At 43.3% G+C, this 17,260-nt stretch overlaps 1 protein-coding gene across 6 annotated transcripts in view; it reads left to right on the top strand.

Annotated features, from left to right (window-relative positions):
* Window positions 1-17,260, top strand: part of MEGF11 (multiple EGF like domains 11) — a 254,379-nt gene that overhangs the window by 219,479 nt on the left and 17,640 nt on the right. For 5 of the 6 annotated variants that reach the window (XM_042875569.1, XM_042875567.1, XM_042875568.1 and 2 more), the window contains exons 16-21: window positions 876-1,010; window positions 4,192-4,320; window positions 6,589-6,717; window positions 7,427-7,555; window positions 9,911-10,039; window positions 10,181-10,414. In XM_042875569.1, the coding sequence (XP_042731503.1) occupies window positions 876-1,010; window positions 4,192-4,320; window positions 6,589-6,717; window positions 7,427-7,555; window positions 9,911-10,039; window positions 10,181-10,414 (885 nt within the window). Of the gene's footprint in view, window positions 1-875; window positions 1,011-4,191; window positions 4,321-6,588; window positions 6,718-7,426; window positions 7,556-9,910; window positions 10,040-10,180; window positions 10,415-16,371; window positions 16,491-17,260 lie in introns of all 6 variants that reach the window. The other variant, XM_042875573.1, reaches the window with a different exon arrangement.

Here is a 17,260-nt window from a genome sequence, read left to right as displayed (position 1 = left end):
GATACAGTAACCACTGAAACAGAGCTCCGTGATGGAGAATCGTGGGAGTGAAAAACACATGAAGTCACTTGTACTGCTAATGAAACTCCATGGAGGATTTTATTCTTATCTGTAGCAGTGAACGTTTGGACAGTGGAGGGCTTTTTCAGTCTGCATGTGCTTACATGGAACAGTGCGTGTTTGTAAGAGACGTTGGGCCCCAGTCTTGCTGGGGGCCCTGTCTTATGAACAGCTTCTACAGTAATTTCAATCCAAGTTCTAAGCACATAGTTCATGACAAGTTTGCTCAGCTAACCAGTGTGATTACTGATGCAAATTAGGTGCTCTTGTATGCTGTTCCCATAATTACCATTTTAGATTCTGTTCATCACTGACAGATGCTCCTGCAATGGCATGTATAAACTGACTGTCCTACACAAGCACAGGTCTTGCACCTAATCTGTTTAGAAATGAGCAATCAGCTTTTCACGTAGTTACTTAGAAGAAAGAATATTGAGATTTTCCCAATACTCCTTTGATTTCTTAGCTTAATTTCCTAAGGAAATGGTAAGGTGGATTCCTATGCTTTGTGTATGTGCCTATGTTAAAAGCTTTGGAAGATGTTTCTGGGTATTAACCATGTCTATCAATGGGATACGGGGCATCAGATGTCTTACATTGCCATGTGTTGTGAACATCCTTAGCTGGAGGTGGCCAGGGAGACTCAACATGAGATAATCCAACAGGCTTCCTATTTTATGCTGTTCATGGAACTTTGTGTTTTTAGAAATGAAGAAATGTTATTCACTTGAGATCAAGACAGAGAGAATTCTAAAGCTCTCAGCAGTGAGAAACCTTCTGAAAACCTGAGACAGCCTGTTTTGTTTTATCTTCAGTTTGCCCCCCTGGCTTCTATGGACACCACTGCAGCCAGCCATGCCCTCAGTGCGTGCACAGCAGTGGTCCCTGTCACCACGTGTCCGGGCACTGCGACTGCTTGCCAGGATTCTTCGGCGCTCTCTGCAACCAAGGTATGGAGCCTGGGACCCCCACACCCCCACCTTTCCTAAGTCTCTGTGTCTGTGACTCTGTAGCAAGACTGATCACAATGCGACTGCCTTTTTTCTCTTGTTTCAGCAGTTCAGATCACAAGAAATTCTTTATTTCAGAGGCAAAATGCAAATAGGTACTTAGTCACCCTTTTGTAAATCTGATGTGATCCTGCTTTCATAAATAAAACAGGTCTGCCGTGTTGAGATGAATATGGAGTGAGACACCTGCTGTAAATACATCAGCCATCCAGTGGTTTCATTTTCCTTTCTGCTAAGCCCGTCACAGCCTAAATGTTGATGACACTTTCACATGCTCTTTCAGCAGGAGCTCTGTTTCTTGAGGTGGAGGCAAACTCAGGTACACCAACCCAAAGACTGAGTTAATGCCTCAGCAATATTAACAACACCTAGAGCGTGACTGTGGGAACAGCTGAAATCACAACACCCAAACACAGGAGCAAGGAGACAGAAACATCAAGGGGCAGTGGAAAAGAGCTCATGTTCACAGGTTAAGGGTAACCTGTGCTCTCCCTGTGCCCATCACTGCACTCTTTGCCTCTAGAAGGCAGTCCACTTCTACCCAAAAGCTCCGTGTTGAGTCTTATCCTAAAATCTTTCCAGTGTTCTGCAGAGCCTGAGTTGCTGCATACCTCTGGGGGTATTTTCTGCCTGCAGATTTAAAAGAGATAATTCCTAATGGCCGCTGCCCCTGTGAAGTCACCATCCCTGTAAAAATTGAACTGACACTTTCTAATGACCTGCTTTTGGGGAAGTTAGAAGTTGCAGACAGTACTTAGGCAAAGTCATTAAACAGATTAAATGTAACCATGTTTTCTTTTCCCTATGCCATATAGTCAACTAAACATTATACCAATTAATTTATTAAAATGAACATATTTCAGTGAATTTGTCCATTTTATATGAAAAGTTAACCAGATTTCAAAGCGTAAGCAGGGCTAATTATCCTCTTAAGAAAATTCTATTTTATTTTTGTTCAGATGTTCAGCACTTCTGGTTTTACTTTGAAATGTTGATCTACCCGGCAAATTAATTTTAAAATATTCATGTCCTAATTAAAATCAATTTGTGTTGCAGTTTGTCATAATGAATTAGCATGTAACTTTATTTTGTCGAAAGAAAAATGCTAATTAATGTTTGCCATTAGAAAAACGTGAAACAAAGATTTCACTTCTGAATTTCCATCCCCTTGTGCTGTCCCTTTTCTGACAGCAGGGATGCGACTCCAGAAGCAGCAGCACGTGCGTGCACAGAGCTTTGTAACCTCTGAAACTGCACAGGGTAACATGGTTGTACTACAGATTCAAAGCAGCACACAACTAAGCAGCTGTTTTATGAATATATTTCCCAATCATGTAGCAAGATGGATTGATAACAATGTTATCGCTGCTAGAACAATGTTATCGCTGCTAGAGCACAGCTGACATCCTACGGGGAATTGCAGTCCCACTTCAGAGCTTTTATTGCTAATTAACATCGCTGGCTGTGTCGTACAATCAGATTGGTCCTGAGGAAGGCAGTGTTAGTCCTTACTCTGCAGCTTAGTTTGAAATGTTTGAAGCATTTTGAGAAGTGCTTGTATTTGGGTCTCACAACTTGACAAGGGAGTCCCTGTGTCAGTCCAGGGCTGGGATACTTCACCTAATGAGAGCAGCCCCTGGGGCAGGATGGGCTTTGTAATCCCTCTGTGTTGCCACCCTGGAGGGCTGCATGCTATTTCATAGGACAAGGGGTGCTCACATGGTAGGAACCCCTCTGCTGGCTCTCGCTGTGCCAGACTGAAGCGTTTCTTTATCAAGTGTGACCTGTTGGCTTTGTCAGCATCAGTGTTTGGATCACAAATCTTTTCCTGATTCATTAGCATTCTGCACTGCAGTGTAAATCAGCTCCTATTTTAAGTAAGTCTTTTGAGAACTATTTTTTGTATGTATAAAAAATCCAGGCTTCCTATAAGTGATGTTATCTATCTCCATCTTAAAGATGCAATAAAAATATTGCATTGAACTGCTCTGTATAGAGCACTGGAAGTGAATAATTGTGTAGCACATATGAAAACCTGACAGATCTTTTTAGTTTCTGCTCTTTCTGTGATATGAGGCCTTTTCTTTCCTTCCTTCTCTTTGTGTCTGTGTATTGTTCATTGTGTCTTCATATTGTATTTAGTTTTATCTCTTTTCAGGTAGAGAACTGTTCTGTTTAGCACATCATTCGAAAGCCAATTTTATCCATTCCTACAGATAAGCCTGCAGCTGGACCACGCACTGTTGTTTTTGCACCACTCCTAGGGTTCTGCCATAGTAAGAGTGGAAGGTGGCCTATTGTAAAAAAGCAAATGAGTCACAGCTCAGGATTTCAATCTGCAGCTGATTTGCAATCAGGGTAGATTGAGGTCACCTGCAGAGACTGCATATGAGCAAGAGAGAGAGGCTGAAGTGGTAAACTGGTTGCATAATTCAGGGAGTGCCTTAATCACTTTTTTGACATCGCTGTTATTTGTAAGGATGGAAGTCCAGTTCCATTTGTTACACTCTTTGCAGAGATGGACGGCGTGTTTTATCTTGTTTTGAAAATACATCTGTTTTTGTCAGGGAACGCAGCCAATGAGAGCAGTGAAATTAAACGTTTCATTCATTGCTGAGCAGAGCTTTCCATCAACTTTAATGGTAAAGATTTCCAATAATTCGGTGGGAGGCTGAAGATATACCTGTCTGTTAGTTTTATGTCACTGTTCACAGGCTGCGACATGACGATTCTGGAAGAAAAGCAGAGTTTCTTTTCTTCCAACTTCAGCAATTAGCTGTGGGGACCGACAGCTTTGTTCTCCTCTTCCTCCCCCAATACCTGCTCCTTTTGAGCGTCCTTCCATAATGATAATCTTCTGGCTGTATTAGATTCATTTTCTGGCAGGCAAACGGATTTCAAGATGACTTTTTCACACTGCTTTTATGCCTGGGAAATAAGCAAACACAGTGGATGTGAATGCTTTCTTCTGCCTTTTCCTTATTTCCATAAAAAATTTGCCCTCTTGTCTGCAGCAAATAAAAATGTCATAATTACTTTTCTCTCTAATTGCTAAATGTTGAATCCTGTGACTTCCTAATACTCACTATGAAGCCTTCATTAAACTCTTCTGTATTTCCAGTGTGTCCCAGTGGAAAATATGGGAAGAACTGTGCTGAGCTCTGCCAGTGCACCGAGAACGGGACGTGCAACCCCATCGATGGATCGTGCCAGTGCTTTCCAGGCTGGATAGGGAAGGACTGCTCCCAGAGTGAGCAAAGTGTTAATTCTCCATCTCTGCTCTGAATAACATGTTTTCCTGTTTAGTGTTTTCGGAAAGTTAAAGGCAGTTTCTAGGGAAATCCCTGAAGTATTACAGCAGCCACTGCCTTACTCTCTTTATAGCTTATTTCTTTTAATTAATCTAAGTTAGCTTTGGCTTGAATTAGTTTATATGCATTTGGAATTTGCAGAAGCAGTCACTGGCTTCTATTACAGGAAAGAGAGGTCACAAGCTCTTATCAGAAAAGAAAGCTCCACGCTCCCTTTTAATTTCTATCAGGATTCCCTTTTATTTATTTTTTGAAATCACTTTCTTTCATTTATTAGATTAGAAATTATTAACCAGTAAATGTTTTCATGTATCAAGCCCACAGAACTGAGAAATTAGGCAACTGAAATGTTTCTATTAAATGTAATTTAATTGTAAAAGTCAAAGTGGGCTTGGTGGGATGGAGGGTTTTATTCTCAAAAATTGCCCAGGTGGAAGATTGGCATTTGTTGATCCCAAAGTGTCATTTCCTGAGAGCATCCCTTAATTGAAGATAGATCACAGAGGGAAGCAATATCATATCATTCAGAAATGTTACTTCATATTCAGGATACAACTAGCATATTAGACAGCATTCCAGAGTAAAATATATTAAACTTCAAGTGATAAAGTGGGATTTGGATAAAAACAGACGGCTGTAATTTTACTTTTATTGTGTGTCTTCCACGAGCAGAATATTGCTGTCACTCAAAAGAAAAAAAAAAAAAAAAAAAAAAAAAAAAGACAGAAAGCTGCACAGATTCCTCATTATGTTTAGCCATGTAATTGAGAAATGACTGTTAGTTTCTGTTAACCTTGAGAAAGGATGAGATTTCTCCCTTAGGGAGGCAGGCCAGTTGAGTAGCAACAACTGCCAGTTTGGAGTCAGGAGGACACAGGGATGGCTGCTTGGTGTTCTGGGCTGGCAGAGCAGGAGCCTGGTGCTTTTCTCAGTTACCTTCCTGCAAAGAAAGGGCAAACCTCCTGGCGCAGAGCTGGCCTCGCACCCGGCTCCTGGGGTCCTGGCCTGCAGCTCCGGAGCCTGGCGCTGAGCTGTCAGCGATCCTCCCTCGCAGCAGCTAACCTGGGATGACCGAGAGACGGAGCCACAAAGGAGATAATTTTAGCTCTGGCTCCAGAGCCAGTTCTGGAGACGCACGCAGACCCGCGGCTCTAACTTACAAAGCCTTTTCAAAAGTATTTCTGGTTGCTTGTAGCACGAACGCTTTAGGCCAAATCCTGCTCAGCTGTACATTATGTGAGTTCAGGGACCTTTTGTTTGATTTACGTCACGGCAGGTTTTTTGCTATTCATTCTGGCTTTGGCTGTGTGTGTCCTGTGCCAGAAACTTGCATTTATCGTCAGAATTGCAGCCAGTGGCAAGCGTGGAAATAGGCACCGTTTCTCTACTTTCAGGTTTCCTGGGAACCATGCCTTATTAATTCATGCCTTTAATAGGCAGCAATGGAAAGTGCTTTTTAAAGCAAAAATATAGTTGTTATATTGAAGGGTTATCATCATTTTGGATCTTTTAGTCTGGCACTAATGACTGTAACTTACTGCATTCGGTTTTGGAGGGAGGCTTACAATAACTTTTGAAAATGTATTAATATTGTACTTGTAGAAATATATAACAGACCTGGAGGTTTTAATTTAATATTGGCCCCATCAACAAAAGCAATCTGATTTTGTGGATGGGAATTCATACTGAAAGAAGTTTTCTTTACATTTTTACATAATTTGAGCAGTGCTCTGCACTTCAAATGAATGTGGTAATTTTAGCAGTTGATTGCATAGCACAAGTAAACCACGAATAGCTGTGCTTTATTATGCAAGAATTTCTGAATATCAAAAAGAAAATTAAATTACCTCCATATCTTATAAACCCTGTCTGAATTGTCTTCAGAAATAGTGCCAGTGAGGCAGGGAGCACTGCTGGAGCACTCAGCCCTATTGCAGGGTTACTCTGTGCTCACAGAGCAGACCTACATGGAGAAGAAATGCAGGTTTGGCAGCGTGGGTGAGGTTGTAGGCTTGCATTCTGGGTTTGCAGAACAGTTGTTGGCATGGGAGAACTGGTTGTGATAAGGGAATAGCTGCAGTGATGCCAAGTACCACGATAACGATGATCTGCTGATGATTTGCTGCTGTCCTGCAGGCTCTCCTTACCGTTGTTCCCCACAGCACTAAAGCCATATCACTGCTGATAAATGTTTCTTATTTTCATAGCTTGCCCCCCAGGTTTTTGGGGCATGGATTGCTTTCATTCATGCAACTGCCACAATGGAGCAATGTGCAGCCCTTATGATGGAGAATGCAGATGTACTCATGGCTGGACTGGGCTCTACTGCACACAGCGTAAGCCTTTCAGATGTGCTATTTTGTCTAGGAATCTGTCAAAGTGTGTGCTGCTACCTCGTGTTTCTTCCAAGTATTGCACTCTTGCTGCTATACCACCTGCTTCATGCTAGTGGATAACTTTTGTCACTCCAAGGAAAGTGTCCTGAAGCTTCTCAAGGCTTTTTATGCCCTTGGCATGCTAGAAAATGAGGGTCTGACCATTTAGGTTATTGATTCATTGTCAGAATCTGTACCATCCTTTTCCGTGTTTTGTAAAGCCCTGGAAAACATTTGTCAGCTTTAGGAAAATGTGTGAGATTTCTCATCTCACCAGCGCAAAATTATCAGCACAAAAGGGGAGATCATGTTCCAGTGAGCCTTCTGAGAGGGCTCTTCCACTTGCAAGTAACCAACTGATCTCTGGCCTCTTACAGAGTTTCTTTCCAGCTGTCTTCTTTCACTCCTTGAAAATGTAGTTTGTGTGGATGCGTGAATTTTTTATTCTTCTTAAGTGCTTAAAAGGCAGTTCTGTAAGACAGGAGAAACACTACTGCGAGAAAATCGGCTGCTGTGGTAGCTCTGCATTTAGATCATCAAATACATGTTGTTAGATATACACAGGCTGAAAATCCATAGATTTATAGGCTCATTTATTTCATGCTGTTAACACATTCGAGTTTGTGTTTCAGTTCATTTCTTCATCTTTCCTTACTCTTCTTCCTGAAAGGTTGCCCAGCTGCTTTCTATGGAAAAAACTGTGCCAACGTGTGTCAGTGTCAGAACGGAGCAGACTGTGACCACGTCACTGGGCAGTGCACGTGCAGGACTGGATTCACAGGCAAACAGTGTGAGCAAAGTAAGTAGCAGCATGACTTCATTTTGCCATTTCTTGTGGGGAAGAGTTCAGAATCCTTTGCAAAAATGAGCTGTGGACTGAGGTGCGCGTGTCTGTCAGCCTCAATCAGGCACCTTGCATCATATGTAGGGAAAGGAAGGCATCTCTGAAAAGCCAGCTGGTCTGTTTTAGGGCAGTAAAGTACAGTGAATCCACTGCAGATTGGGCCTTTCCTTTCACAGCATGAAGTAAGGTGGGATCAAAGCCTGTCTCACAGCCAGCACTGAGTGGAGGCAGCCTTCCCAAACCACTTTACTTGTACCTGATTGATAGGAACCCCAAACTGCATCATGCCTTACTAACACTATTGAGCGCGACAGCATTGGGTTTCCCCAGGCATGAAGGAAGACAGAAGAGTTCAAAAAGAGCCATTCCACTCTCTGACTTCCAAGGAAAGTTGAGGTTTCCGTGACAAAGTTGTTACACTGTAGATGCGGACCAAATAAAGATTCATCTGTACATTGAAAACAGATCAAGGAAACAAAAGCTGCTTGTCATTTTTGGAAGGATTGCAGTTAACTTGAGTAGTGAGCAAGTGTTTAACAATGAACTTCAATTACCTTGCAAGAGTGCTTGCATATCTTACAGTAATTGTTGTCAGCGTCTCGCTGGCATATTTAGCACACTGTGCCAAATGGTTTCTTTTAAGGATAAAGATTTAGGGCTGTGGAAACTGTATATGCTGCAGTTGAAAAATTACTTGTTTGTCCAGTATAGTAAATCAAAAGAAAATTTTCACACATTAACTTGGATTCTAAATACAGGATGAAATCTTTCTCACCTTACCAGGGCATTAATTCCACAGATACATTTTTTCTTCTTTTTTTGGCAGTAGGTAATGCAATTAAACATTCCTGCTAACTTTGCAAGTCAAAGGCCTACCTCAGAGCTTCCCTGCAGCTTACTGCACAGATCTTTATGAGTGCATTAGGACATATAACTCAATTCATGAACATCTTTTCCATTTGCACATACTTAACATTCATCCAAGTGTGTGTCTCAGGATCAAATCTGCATGCTCGTGAGGATTACGGACGGCACCGCTGTAATTCTGTGAGCAGCCAACTTACTGTGAATTCGTGTGCACCTTTACCCATGAATAAATAGGGAAGTGTGAAGTTTCATAGTAGAACTGAATCACAACACAAGGTTTTATGCAAGAAACAGCGTTGCTAATTTGACCTTTCTACAAAGCTTGAGATTTTATTTTCTATCCAAACTACTAATGCATTCAGTTATTTGCTTTTCTACTATTTAAAAGTATTTGGTATAATATGTCTGTATTAAGGCTCCTTCCTTCTCAGAATCCCTGGATGGGCAGTTGCACCACGCTACAGATGAAATGCCAAAGTGCAAACATCGTTTCTGCGGTGCAGTCCAAAAATTTAGGCTATACTCCTTAAAAAGATACAGGCTAATGTTCATCACTTCATATTAACGTTTGGTAACTGGAATTTGCTTACAGACTGGCACTGGGAAGGTATTGTCACCCTGTGCAAAATGTGGCAGTGACACTCAAGAAGCCACATGTTCTCCCTGATCATAGCAAGTGTGCATGCATTCCATAATGCCCTCCCTCCAGAAATAACAAGGATATGACAGAAGTTGCTTCTTTCAATTTGTTATTGAATGTTGCTTCGAGAAATTTAGTAAGCTGTCTACGGAGTTATCATAATAGCCCATCATAGTAATTGTATGAATAAATTTCTCAGTTGGACATTCAATCATTTTGTCTCTGACAGAAACAGGATAGAAATTCCTTCCATGTTAGGAATCCTAATGCAGAAACGGAGCAAATCGAATCATTCAGATGCTCAGTTCTGTAAGTCCATCTCCAATGCGATATTAGTCTTCTAGCACTATTGGGGATAAATATGAAAGTATGCAGAATTTGTATGGTAAAAGTCTGCTGTGTTCATGTGAAAGTACATTAAAACTTCTATTTGCAGTCCACCCAGGAAAAGAATGTGCATATGCTATGCTCTTTCAAGATATTTTCTATAGCTTCTGAGATCACGCCCTGTTAAATTCCATACACCTGTAATATATATCAAGGCTTTTCAAGTGTGTGTGTGCTGTTGGTTTCATCCTTGAGAAGTCTTGTGTGGCTTTTCCTGAAGGAAAGTTACAGCTTAATACGTTGTACCACAAATTGTACACTACATACATTTGTCTCTTGCTTCAAGTAGCAATGCAACCTTGGGGAGTTATCCTAGTGAGACAAGGGTGATTTTCTGCTGAATTTCCATGGCGAGGATCTCACCTTCTTCCTCCAGAAAGTCAGGATTCTTTCCAATCTTTTCTTTGGCTTCCCAGAGTGCTCACCAGGAACATTTGGTTACGGTTGCAAACAACTCTGTGAGTGCATGAATAATGCTACATGTGACCATGTGACAGGTACTTGCTACTGCAGTCCGGGCTTCAAAGGAATCAGATGTGATCAAGGTACAGTGAAATTCTATTTGTAAAATCTCTCTCTCCCTCTGTCCCTCTTTGTTTTGTTTTTGTTAACAATGATGTACTTAAAAATCTCAGAAATGAATTGCGCGATTCAATTTACAGTGTGTTATGAATTACTTTTAACAGCGGCTCTTATGATGGAAGAATTAAACCCCTATACTAAAATTAGTCCAGCTCTTGGATCAGAGAGGCACTCAGTGGGAGCAATCATTGGAATTATTATTCTCCTTCTAATTATTATGGTCTTGCTGGCACTGTTTGTGTGGTATCGACGGAAACAGAAGGAGAAGGGCCATGACATGCCAAGTGTATCTTACACTCCAGCCATGAGGATGACTAATACAGATTACTCACTTTCTGGTAAGGGTCTTTTTATGTTAATCAAATACTGACTCGTATTCCTGTATGTTGAGGAAATCAAGCTCCTGTGATGTATAACATGCTACTGAGTGTCAGAAATAATGATGCTTCTATTCTTGCTCCGAATACCATGATCACTTAGCAGAGACAGGAAAGCAAATACAACGTAAATTGACTGAAGCTGCTTCATGTATGAAACATTACTTACAAGACAGTGGATAGACCTAGATGTGAAATATGCTGCATGGAATATATAAAGTCCTATTTTTCCTCTGTGAAACCTTAAGATGACTTTTGGTGAGGAGTGGAGTTGACTGGATTAGTATTAAGGTTTTACTTTTGTCTGTGTTGCTGTTTCTGATTTGAGCCCTGCTGTCTGTTGTCCCTTCTGGGTGCAGACCAACCCCTGCCGTTGAAACAGCTGGTGTCAATTTTCTTCCCAGGAGCTGATAAAAGCAGGAGTGAGGAAGGGGGAGGTTATTTAAGTTAATAATAATAATAAAAAAAAGTTGCACTGATTGATTTCTCACTTCTTTCCATCTTCTGTTTCTGGTCTGGAGATCAGTTTATCTTAACAGATTGGCTAAACTTCATTGCTGTTATTCTTCATTCCTCAGTGTCCAGTGTCAGGTAGGAAGCCAGGTGGGAGGTGGTTTTGCTTCCTTCTTGTTTCCTCCAACCTGTCTCCAGTGAGGATCTGCTCAGCACTCGCTGTTCTCTGTCTGCTCTTTGCTGCATCTCCCTTTGGATGGCTATAAGGCTGGAATTTTAAATCCTAGTAAATACCAGCCTCTGAAACAGGCAGAAGTTGACCCAGCACCTCTGCTTTCTCAGCTGTGCATTGCCTTTTTCTTCCTGCTTTATAGTCAGGATGCACAAGGCCCAGCCTCTTGCCCCTGGTTTGCCCTCTGTGCTGTCCTGGAGTGGCATGGCTGCATTCTGCGCCTCTCTGCCCTGGGTGCACCTGGAAGGAGGCTCTCCCACCAAGCAGATGTTACTGTCTGCCAAACACTGCAGCCTAAACTCATTTTTAGATCACTTGGGTTTATACTGGAACATTCCTTCTTCTCACAGCTACAAGATGAGAGGAAAAAAAAAAAAATCAGCCTTGGACCTCCTCTCATTGCCTTATTTTTGAATGTTAGCTTTGCAGGCTCTTGCTTAAGCTGCTGATTTGGGTAAGAAATTTATGAAAACAGTGCCAAAGAGGGCTCATCTGATCCTTAGCTGGTTGCCAGCATGATTTGGCCTGAAATTTGTCATTTCTACATCGTTTGAAGAGCCAGACCATGAACTTGCAAAAGAGAACTGTGGCACATCTCAGCAACAGCAGGGCTCCGAGTTCCAAGAGAGCAAATCACAGCTGTTGGCACGGGAAATTGTTCTGAACTTTTCAGCCATCCGTTTCGTTCACATTGACACTTTATCCTTTTATTTACAAAGCCTGTTCCACATAATTTATTTGTGAGCTCTTCCAGTCAATGGATGTGTAACCCGGCGTGTTGAAGAGGCACAACTTAGAAATTTGCAAATAAGGCGTATTGCTGAGGCTGGGAGTTCCTGACTGCAGTCACTGAGCTTCTCCTTCCAGACAGCGTTGTTTTTTCTCCATACTTTACCGTGAATGGAGATTTCCCAGTCGATCTGATGGCATCCCAGTCTCACGCTCTGCAAGAAGTCTGAAGAAAGGCAATGCTGTGAAAGGAAGTTCTCACCCTTCAGATGGAAGATAGACAGATGACTTTCCTCCTCAGCTACAAAGTCTTTACATTTGAAGATGCTGGAGCCCAGCACAGTCCTGCTGGTTATGCCTCTGTAGGCACAGAACCTCCTGTATGATGCCCTTCACATTCCTTTCAGGTGTTCCTGCTGTCACACAACACTTAAGCAAAGAACACTTTGGGATGGATGAGTTCCTGGATACATCACAAATGTCTGAGGGATCACATCCTGCAGCTCCACTGAACCTGGGATCCTTTTCTGGGCTCTGGGCACGGCACTGCAGTTAATTCTTGCTGGCATTGCTGCTCTGTATCAGCTCAGTTTGTAAAAGTGCTGAAGTGCCAGGTTCTCTACTGGTCCTGTTTCCATCATGTTCATCTCATTCAATGATGGGTGTGCTGAGGCTGGGCCTTTCGGTTTGTCTTTGTGCAATTGCTACATGCAATAGAAACTTTGTCTCTCAAGAAGCTGCAGCTGAGGAGTCAGCCATCCATTCCTGCCTCTCCCATGACAAACTGCTGTGTTTCTTGCAGAGGAAGTCTGAGAAGTTAGAAGCCATGCTGCATCTTCATCTCATTATAACACGTCTACAGGTATCAGCACTGTTTCTAGTTGTCATCTTTCAGGAGGAGATTTCCAGATTCTGCACAAACTCCTTGCCAAATTCTGACGCTGCTCCAGTGGCCCTACAAAAATTCCTACCCATCGGGCACCTTCCCAGCTTTGGCCTTGCCAGTGCTGTTTTCAGCCTTTCACTTCTATTGATCAGAAAACTGGATGAAAACTGAGACAAGATCACAGATAAAAAATGGAGAATGTAGCACGGCTGGATGGCGAGAACAACACGTGTGGGCATGCACGAGCATTTGTGCATTGCAGGACACTGAAGGAGAGTAGCAGCATTAAAGGAATACACCAGAGATTTTTGCCTGGAGTCTCAGGTGTGGATTAAGGGCAGAATGAATACTCTGCAGATACACTCATGCAGTGAATACAATCTTTTGCAAACCCATGGACTTTGGCAGGAATTCCTCCTGAGCAGTGATTGCAGAATCCAGCCCCACATGGGTCTGTGGTTAATCTGACCCACCATTGCTGTTGTGTGGGTGGTGGTGTCACTGTCATAGAGAATCATACGTGCAGATCAGTAGCTCCTGGAGGCTGGAATCAATAACTTGTGTCTGCAGGATGTTTTGGGTCTGTGTGTCTTTAGCTCTGCAGATACTGATAATGCGTGCATATATGTGAGGGAGATTATAGGAAAGGAAAAGCCCTGGGCAGCCCTCTGACCATTCAGTATCTGGGAATGAAGGATGTGGCAGCAGAACACACTTAACAGCTACTGGTGGGAAGGAGAACCACCCATGTTGGGAAGCTGACCCACTGCACATGGATCTAAGAGCAGGCTGTCCCCAATAAACCTGAAAGCAGAACAGTGCTCCCAGCATGGGAATGATATATTGCATCCAATAGAGGATTTTAAAGCATGGATCGTTAACTCAAGGACATAGGGACAGAAGGGAAAATGATGCAGTAGTGCTGGAGAGCAGCAGAGATTTCTTCTCAGGACTTGCACAGAGGTGTGGTTATGGGCTGAATTGACGATGGAGGTCTTCTCAGAGTCATAACAGACTTTATGATAGGGGCGATTCCTATGCTGAGAGCCAAAAACTGAGCAAAGCTCAATGCAAGTACAGCATCCTGAGCGTTCAGCTGCCCCACTGACACTCAGTGAGTGGAGAAGATCCACACAAAAAAGCCAACTGAGAGGAAGAAGAAAGCAATGCCAGTTTGCAGCTCGAGCTCTCTGTTCTATTTACTGCAGTGCTCACTCCCCGTTTCCATGCCCCCCTGTCCTCCCATTGCAGGATGTGGATCATTGCTCTCTGTGTCACCGCACAGCCGTGGCTCACAGTCCTGCAAGGGATGGAGCATTCTGGCTCCCATCCAGATCTCTGTGCCTTCCAGCACTGCGCAGCCGGGGCTCGCAGTGGGACTGTGCCTTCATGGGGCCCTGCACAGCATGGATCTCTCCATGCTAACATTGACATAACCTTTGGGGCTGTTTTTATTTTGTTTTAATTTAAATTGTTCTTTTTTTTTTTTTTTTTTGTCATTTTAGCCATTTGAGTCAGTGCACTATTCAGGGTAGAATGAAATTCTCATCTTTGGGAAGAGGTTTTTCTTTTTTTTCTTTTTTCTTTTTTTTTTCTTTTTTTTTTTTTTTTTTTGTACTGGGATAGCATTAGATTTGAATTTGATGTATTTTCAGGCAGTGGTTGTAAGAGCTTCATGAATAAATGTGTAGAAAATGGACTGTGCTATCAAGGTAAATCAACCTGTGTGGGTACTTAAGTATCAGCCAAATGGAACTGTGTAGAAGGAGTAATTCTGAGTATATGGGGCTGCATGCAATGAAGGAAGACAAGATTTCTGGCGATGCAGACTTGTGTACGAGCTCAGATTCATTAATTCAGCACAGTGCTAAATAGCAGGGCAGTCTGGGAGACTTTTCCTTCAGCTCATTTCGGGTGCACAAGCGCTATGGCCAGATAAGCTGGGTGTGAACTTGTAAGGCATCAGCTGCCTCAGCAGCATCAGTGTGCACCTCTTATCTGGCCGCAGAGCAGCGAGCCAGACCTCCTTCTCTTCAGGCTGATCCTTGCAGCTGAGAGAGGGCACAGCAGATAAGGGAAGGGGAAGGCAGCACTGAGAGCTCAGGCTCAAACACTCACCTGCAGAGCAGAAAAACGTGGGTTGGAGCTGTGCTCCCCAGTGAGCAGACAGCACCTCATGGGCAGGCTGAAGGCGGTGTGAGCTGCTGTCTTTGGGTCCCAGACCCAGCCTTCATTTGCAGACCCCCAGCAGCAGCTGTTTGTATGTAACTATTGCACATATCATGGAGTTAAGGGGGAGGAGGTGGCAGAGCCCTGGCAGGTTGTCTCATCTCCCCAGCTGCTGTGCTGGGCAGAAAGTTATTGGTGGCAAGCCAAAAGAAGCTACATGAAAATGCTTGAGTCCTGGAAGCATGTGCTGATCTGAGAGCCTTTGCTGGCAATATCCTCAGAACACAACCAGGACCAAAAGGTTTTGCAGTGACCTCAAAAATCACACTGCATGTTCCAGCAGAAAGATGCTGGGTCAGATTTGCACACACGCGTGCAGGTCCCTCCCCCAGCACTTACGTAATAGACACCCTGCAGCTAAAACCTCTTATTTGAAATGGGATATTTCTCAGTAAATTAAGCTAAATCGAGATCTCCACCAGATGTCAGCAAAGCAAAGTGCACGGCCACAGGAATGCAGGTACGGAATGAGAGGAGCAGAGGGCAGAGGAGGCGGCTCCTGCAGGCAGTGCCCTTCCCCACCAGCTCCACGGGCAGCTGCCCTCTGCGTCTGCATGCCTTTCTGGGGCTGACCTCCCTTCTGCCGTTGAAGCCCTGCTCATTAAAACTAATCCAAGTATTTACTTCTTACAGGGCGTGGTGATTGATGTGGTTTTGAGTTGTTTGGATTTTTTACTCTTTCTTCTGGCGCAGCTTTGAAATATGTGTCTGTCTGTTGTCACGCTGAAGCCAGCCTGGCAGTGATGCTTTCCTTAGAACCACCTGTGGAGATATGATGTGTTTCCTGGTAAACTGTTTCGTTTGGTAAACGTGTTGCTGAGCTGAAGAAAGGAAATAGCTGAGGAGGTCTGTGTGTAACAGTGTAATGCCCTACTTTTTCTCTGCTTTTTCTCTGTGCCTTTGCACAACAAGCTATAGGAAGTGCTTTTGGCTTCTTGGTACAGCTATAGCACATTGATTTATAACACCCTGGAACAAGAAGTTCTGCTTCATAGCTAAAGGGATTATTATCACCAGTGGCTCCTACATGTGCTTAAACCAGGGAAGAAGCTGCTGTAAACTAAACATCCATTCGCTGAGCTTTGCATTTCTTCCCTTCTGCACAGCACAGGTGGATTGTCAGGAATTTTTATTTCTTTCTTTAAGTTCTTCAAAAGGACAGTGCTGTGCCAGATAATGATGTTGCTTTTTTATCTTATGCTTGATGCTAATACTGCAACGCTTCACCCCATGATGTGCAGAATACGTTTCACCTGGAGATGCTGCATAGCACACAGCACTGACACAGCGCTCGTCGGGTTTCTCAACTTCACTGTCTCTCGTGTGTTTTCAGTTTCTGAAGAATCGTTACAGCTTCCAAAGTATTTGTGATGATTGTTTTCTTCCCAGATGTATCTCAAGGTAGCAGCAGTGTGCACTGCTTTTCCAACCCAAGCTACCACACTCTCTCATGCGGTGTGACTTCGCGCTTCTTTCCGCGTAATCTGGATGGGAGCAGCTCCAGTAAGGTAGATATGATCCCACCTCACTGCAGCACTGTTCTTATCAGTTCAAGGAAATAAAGCGAAGCAATGCCTGCTGGATGCTGGCATGGTTCCTCTGATGGACACAGCAGGGTCTGCCTTCCCTGTCTGTGTCTGTGTAATCTCTGTGCCCTCTGATGGGAGCGTCAGCCCATGGTCAATAAGCCTTGCTTCCTAAGCAACTATAGGCTATGTTTGCATCTCAGGAAAGATAAAGAACCAGATAATTGTGATTCTTCATTAATATAATGAAAGCAAATCAATGAAGCATTAAGTCAGGAGTCTAACTTGGCTAAATCGTCATTTCCCAAATCAGCAGACACACAGATTTGCTGTTGGCACCAAGAGAGATGCGGGAAGGTGCTGGGGGTGAGCACAGTTTTCATCTGAGGTGCTCAGAGCTGTGCTGTCCCTTCATGCTCTCAGCAGAGCTCTTCAGATTGGAAATCTCAGGCATCTAGGAGGACATCCCTGCGTGTGCGATTGATTCCCTGGGGCCACTCATGGACTACACTGAATTCACCGCTTCAGCAATAGGCTGAGATGTGGTAAATAGTAAGGCAGCTCTTCCACTGGACACTTAATAAGCCAAGGTGAGGCGAAGGATAGGGAGCAGAAGAAAAAAGAAATGCAGTTGGTTTCGTTAAGGCTGTAGCTTTAAAAATGATGGTGCTTGCTGGCTGCATTGGCTTCATCCAAATGTAGCTGTGGTCACTGGGAAGCCACGGGAACAAAACTGGTGCCAAAAAGACACC

This window comes from Lagopus leucura, unplaced genomic scaffold (genome assembly GCF_019238085.1).
Source record: "Lagopus leucura isolate 7727_CA_CO unplaced genomic scaffold, USGS_WTPT01 Super-Scaffold_100015, whole genome shotgun sequence".
NCBI lineage: Eukaryota > Metazoa > Chordata > Aves > Galliformes > Phasianidae > Lagopus > Lagopus leucura.
This window is presented reverse-complemented; position numbering and strand designations above follow the sequence as displayed.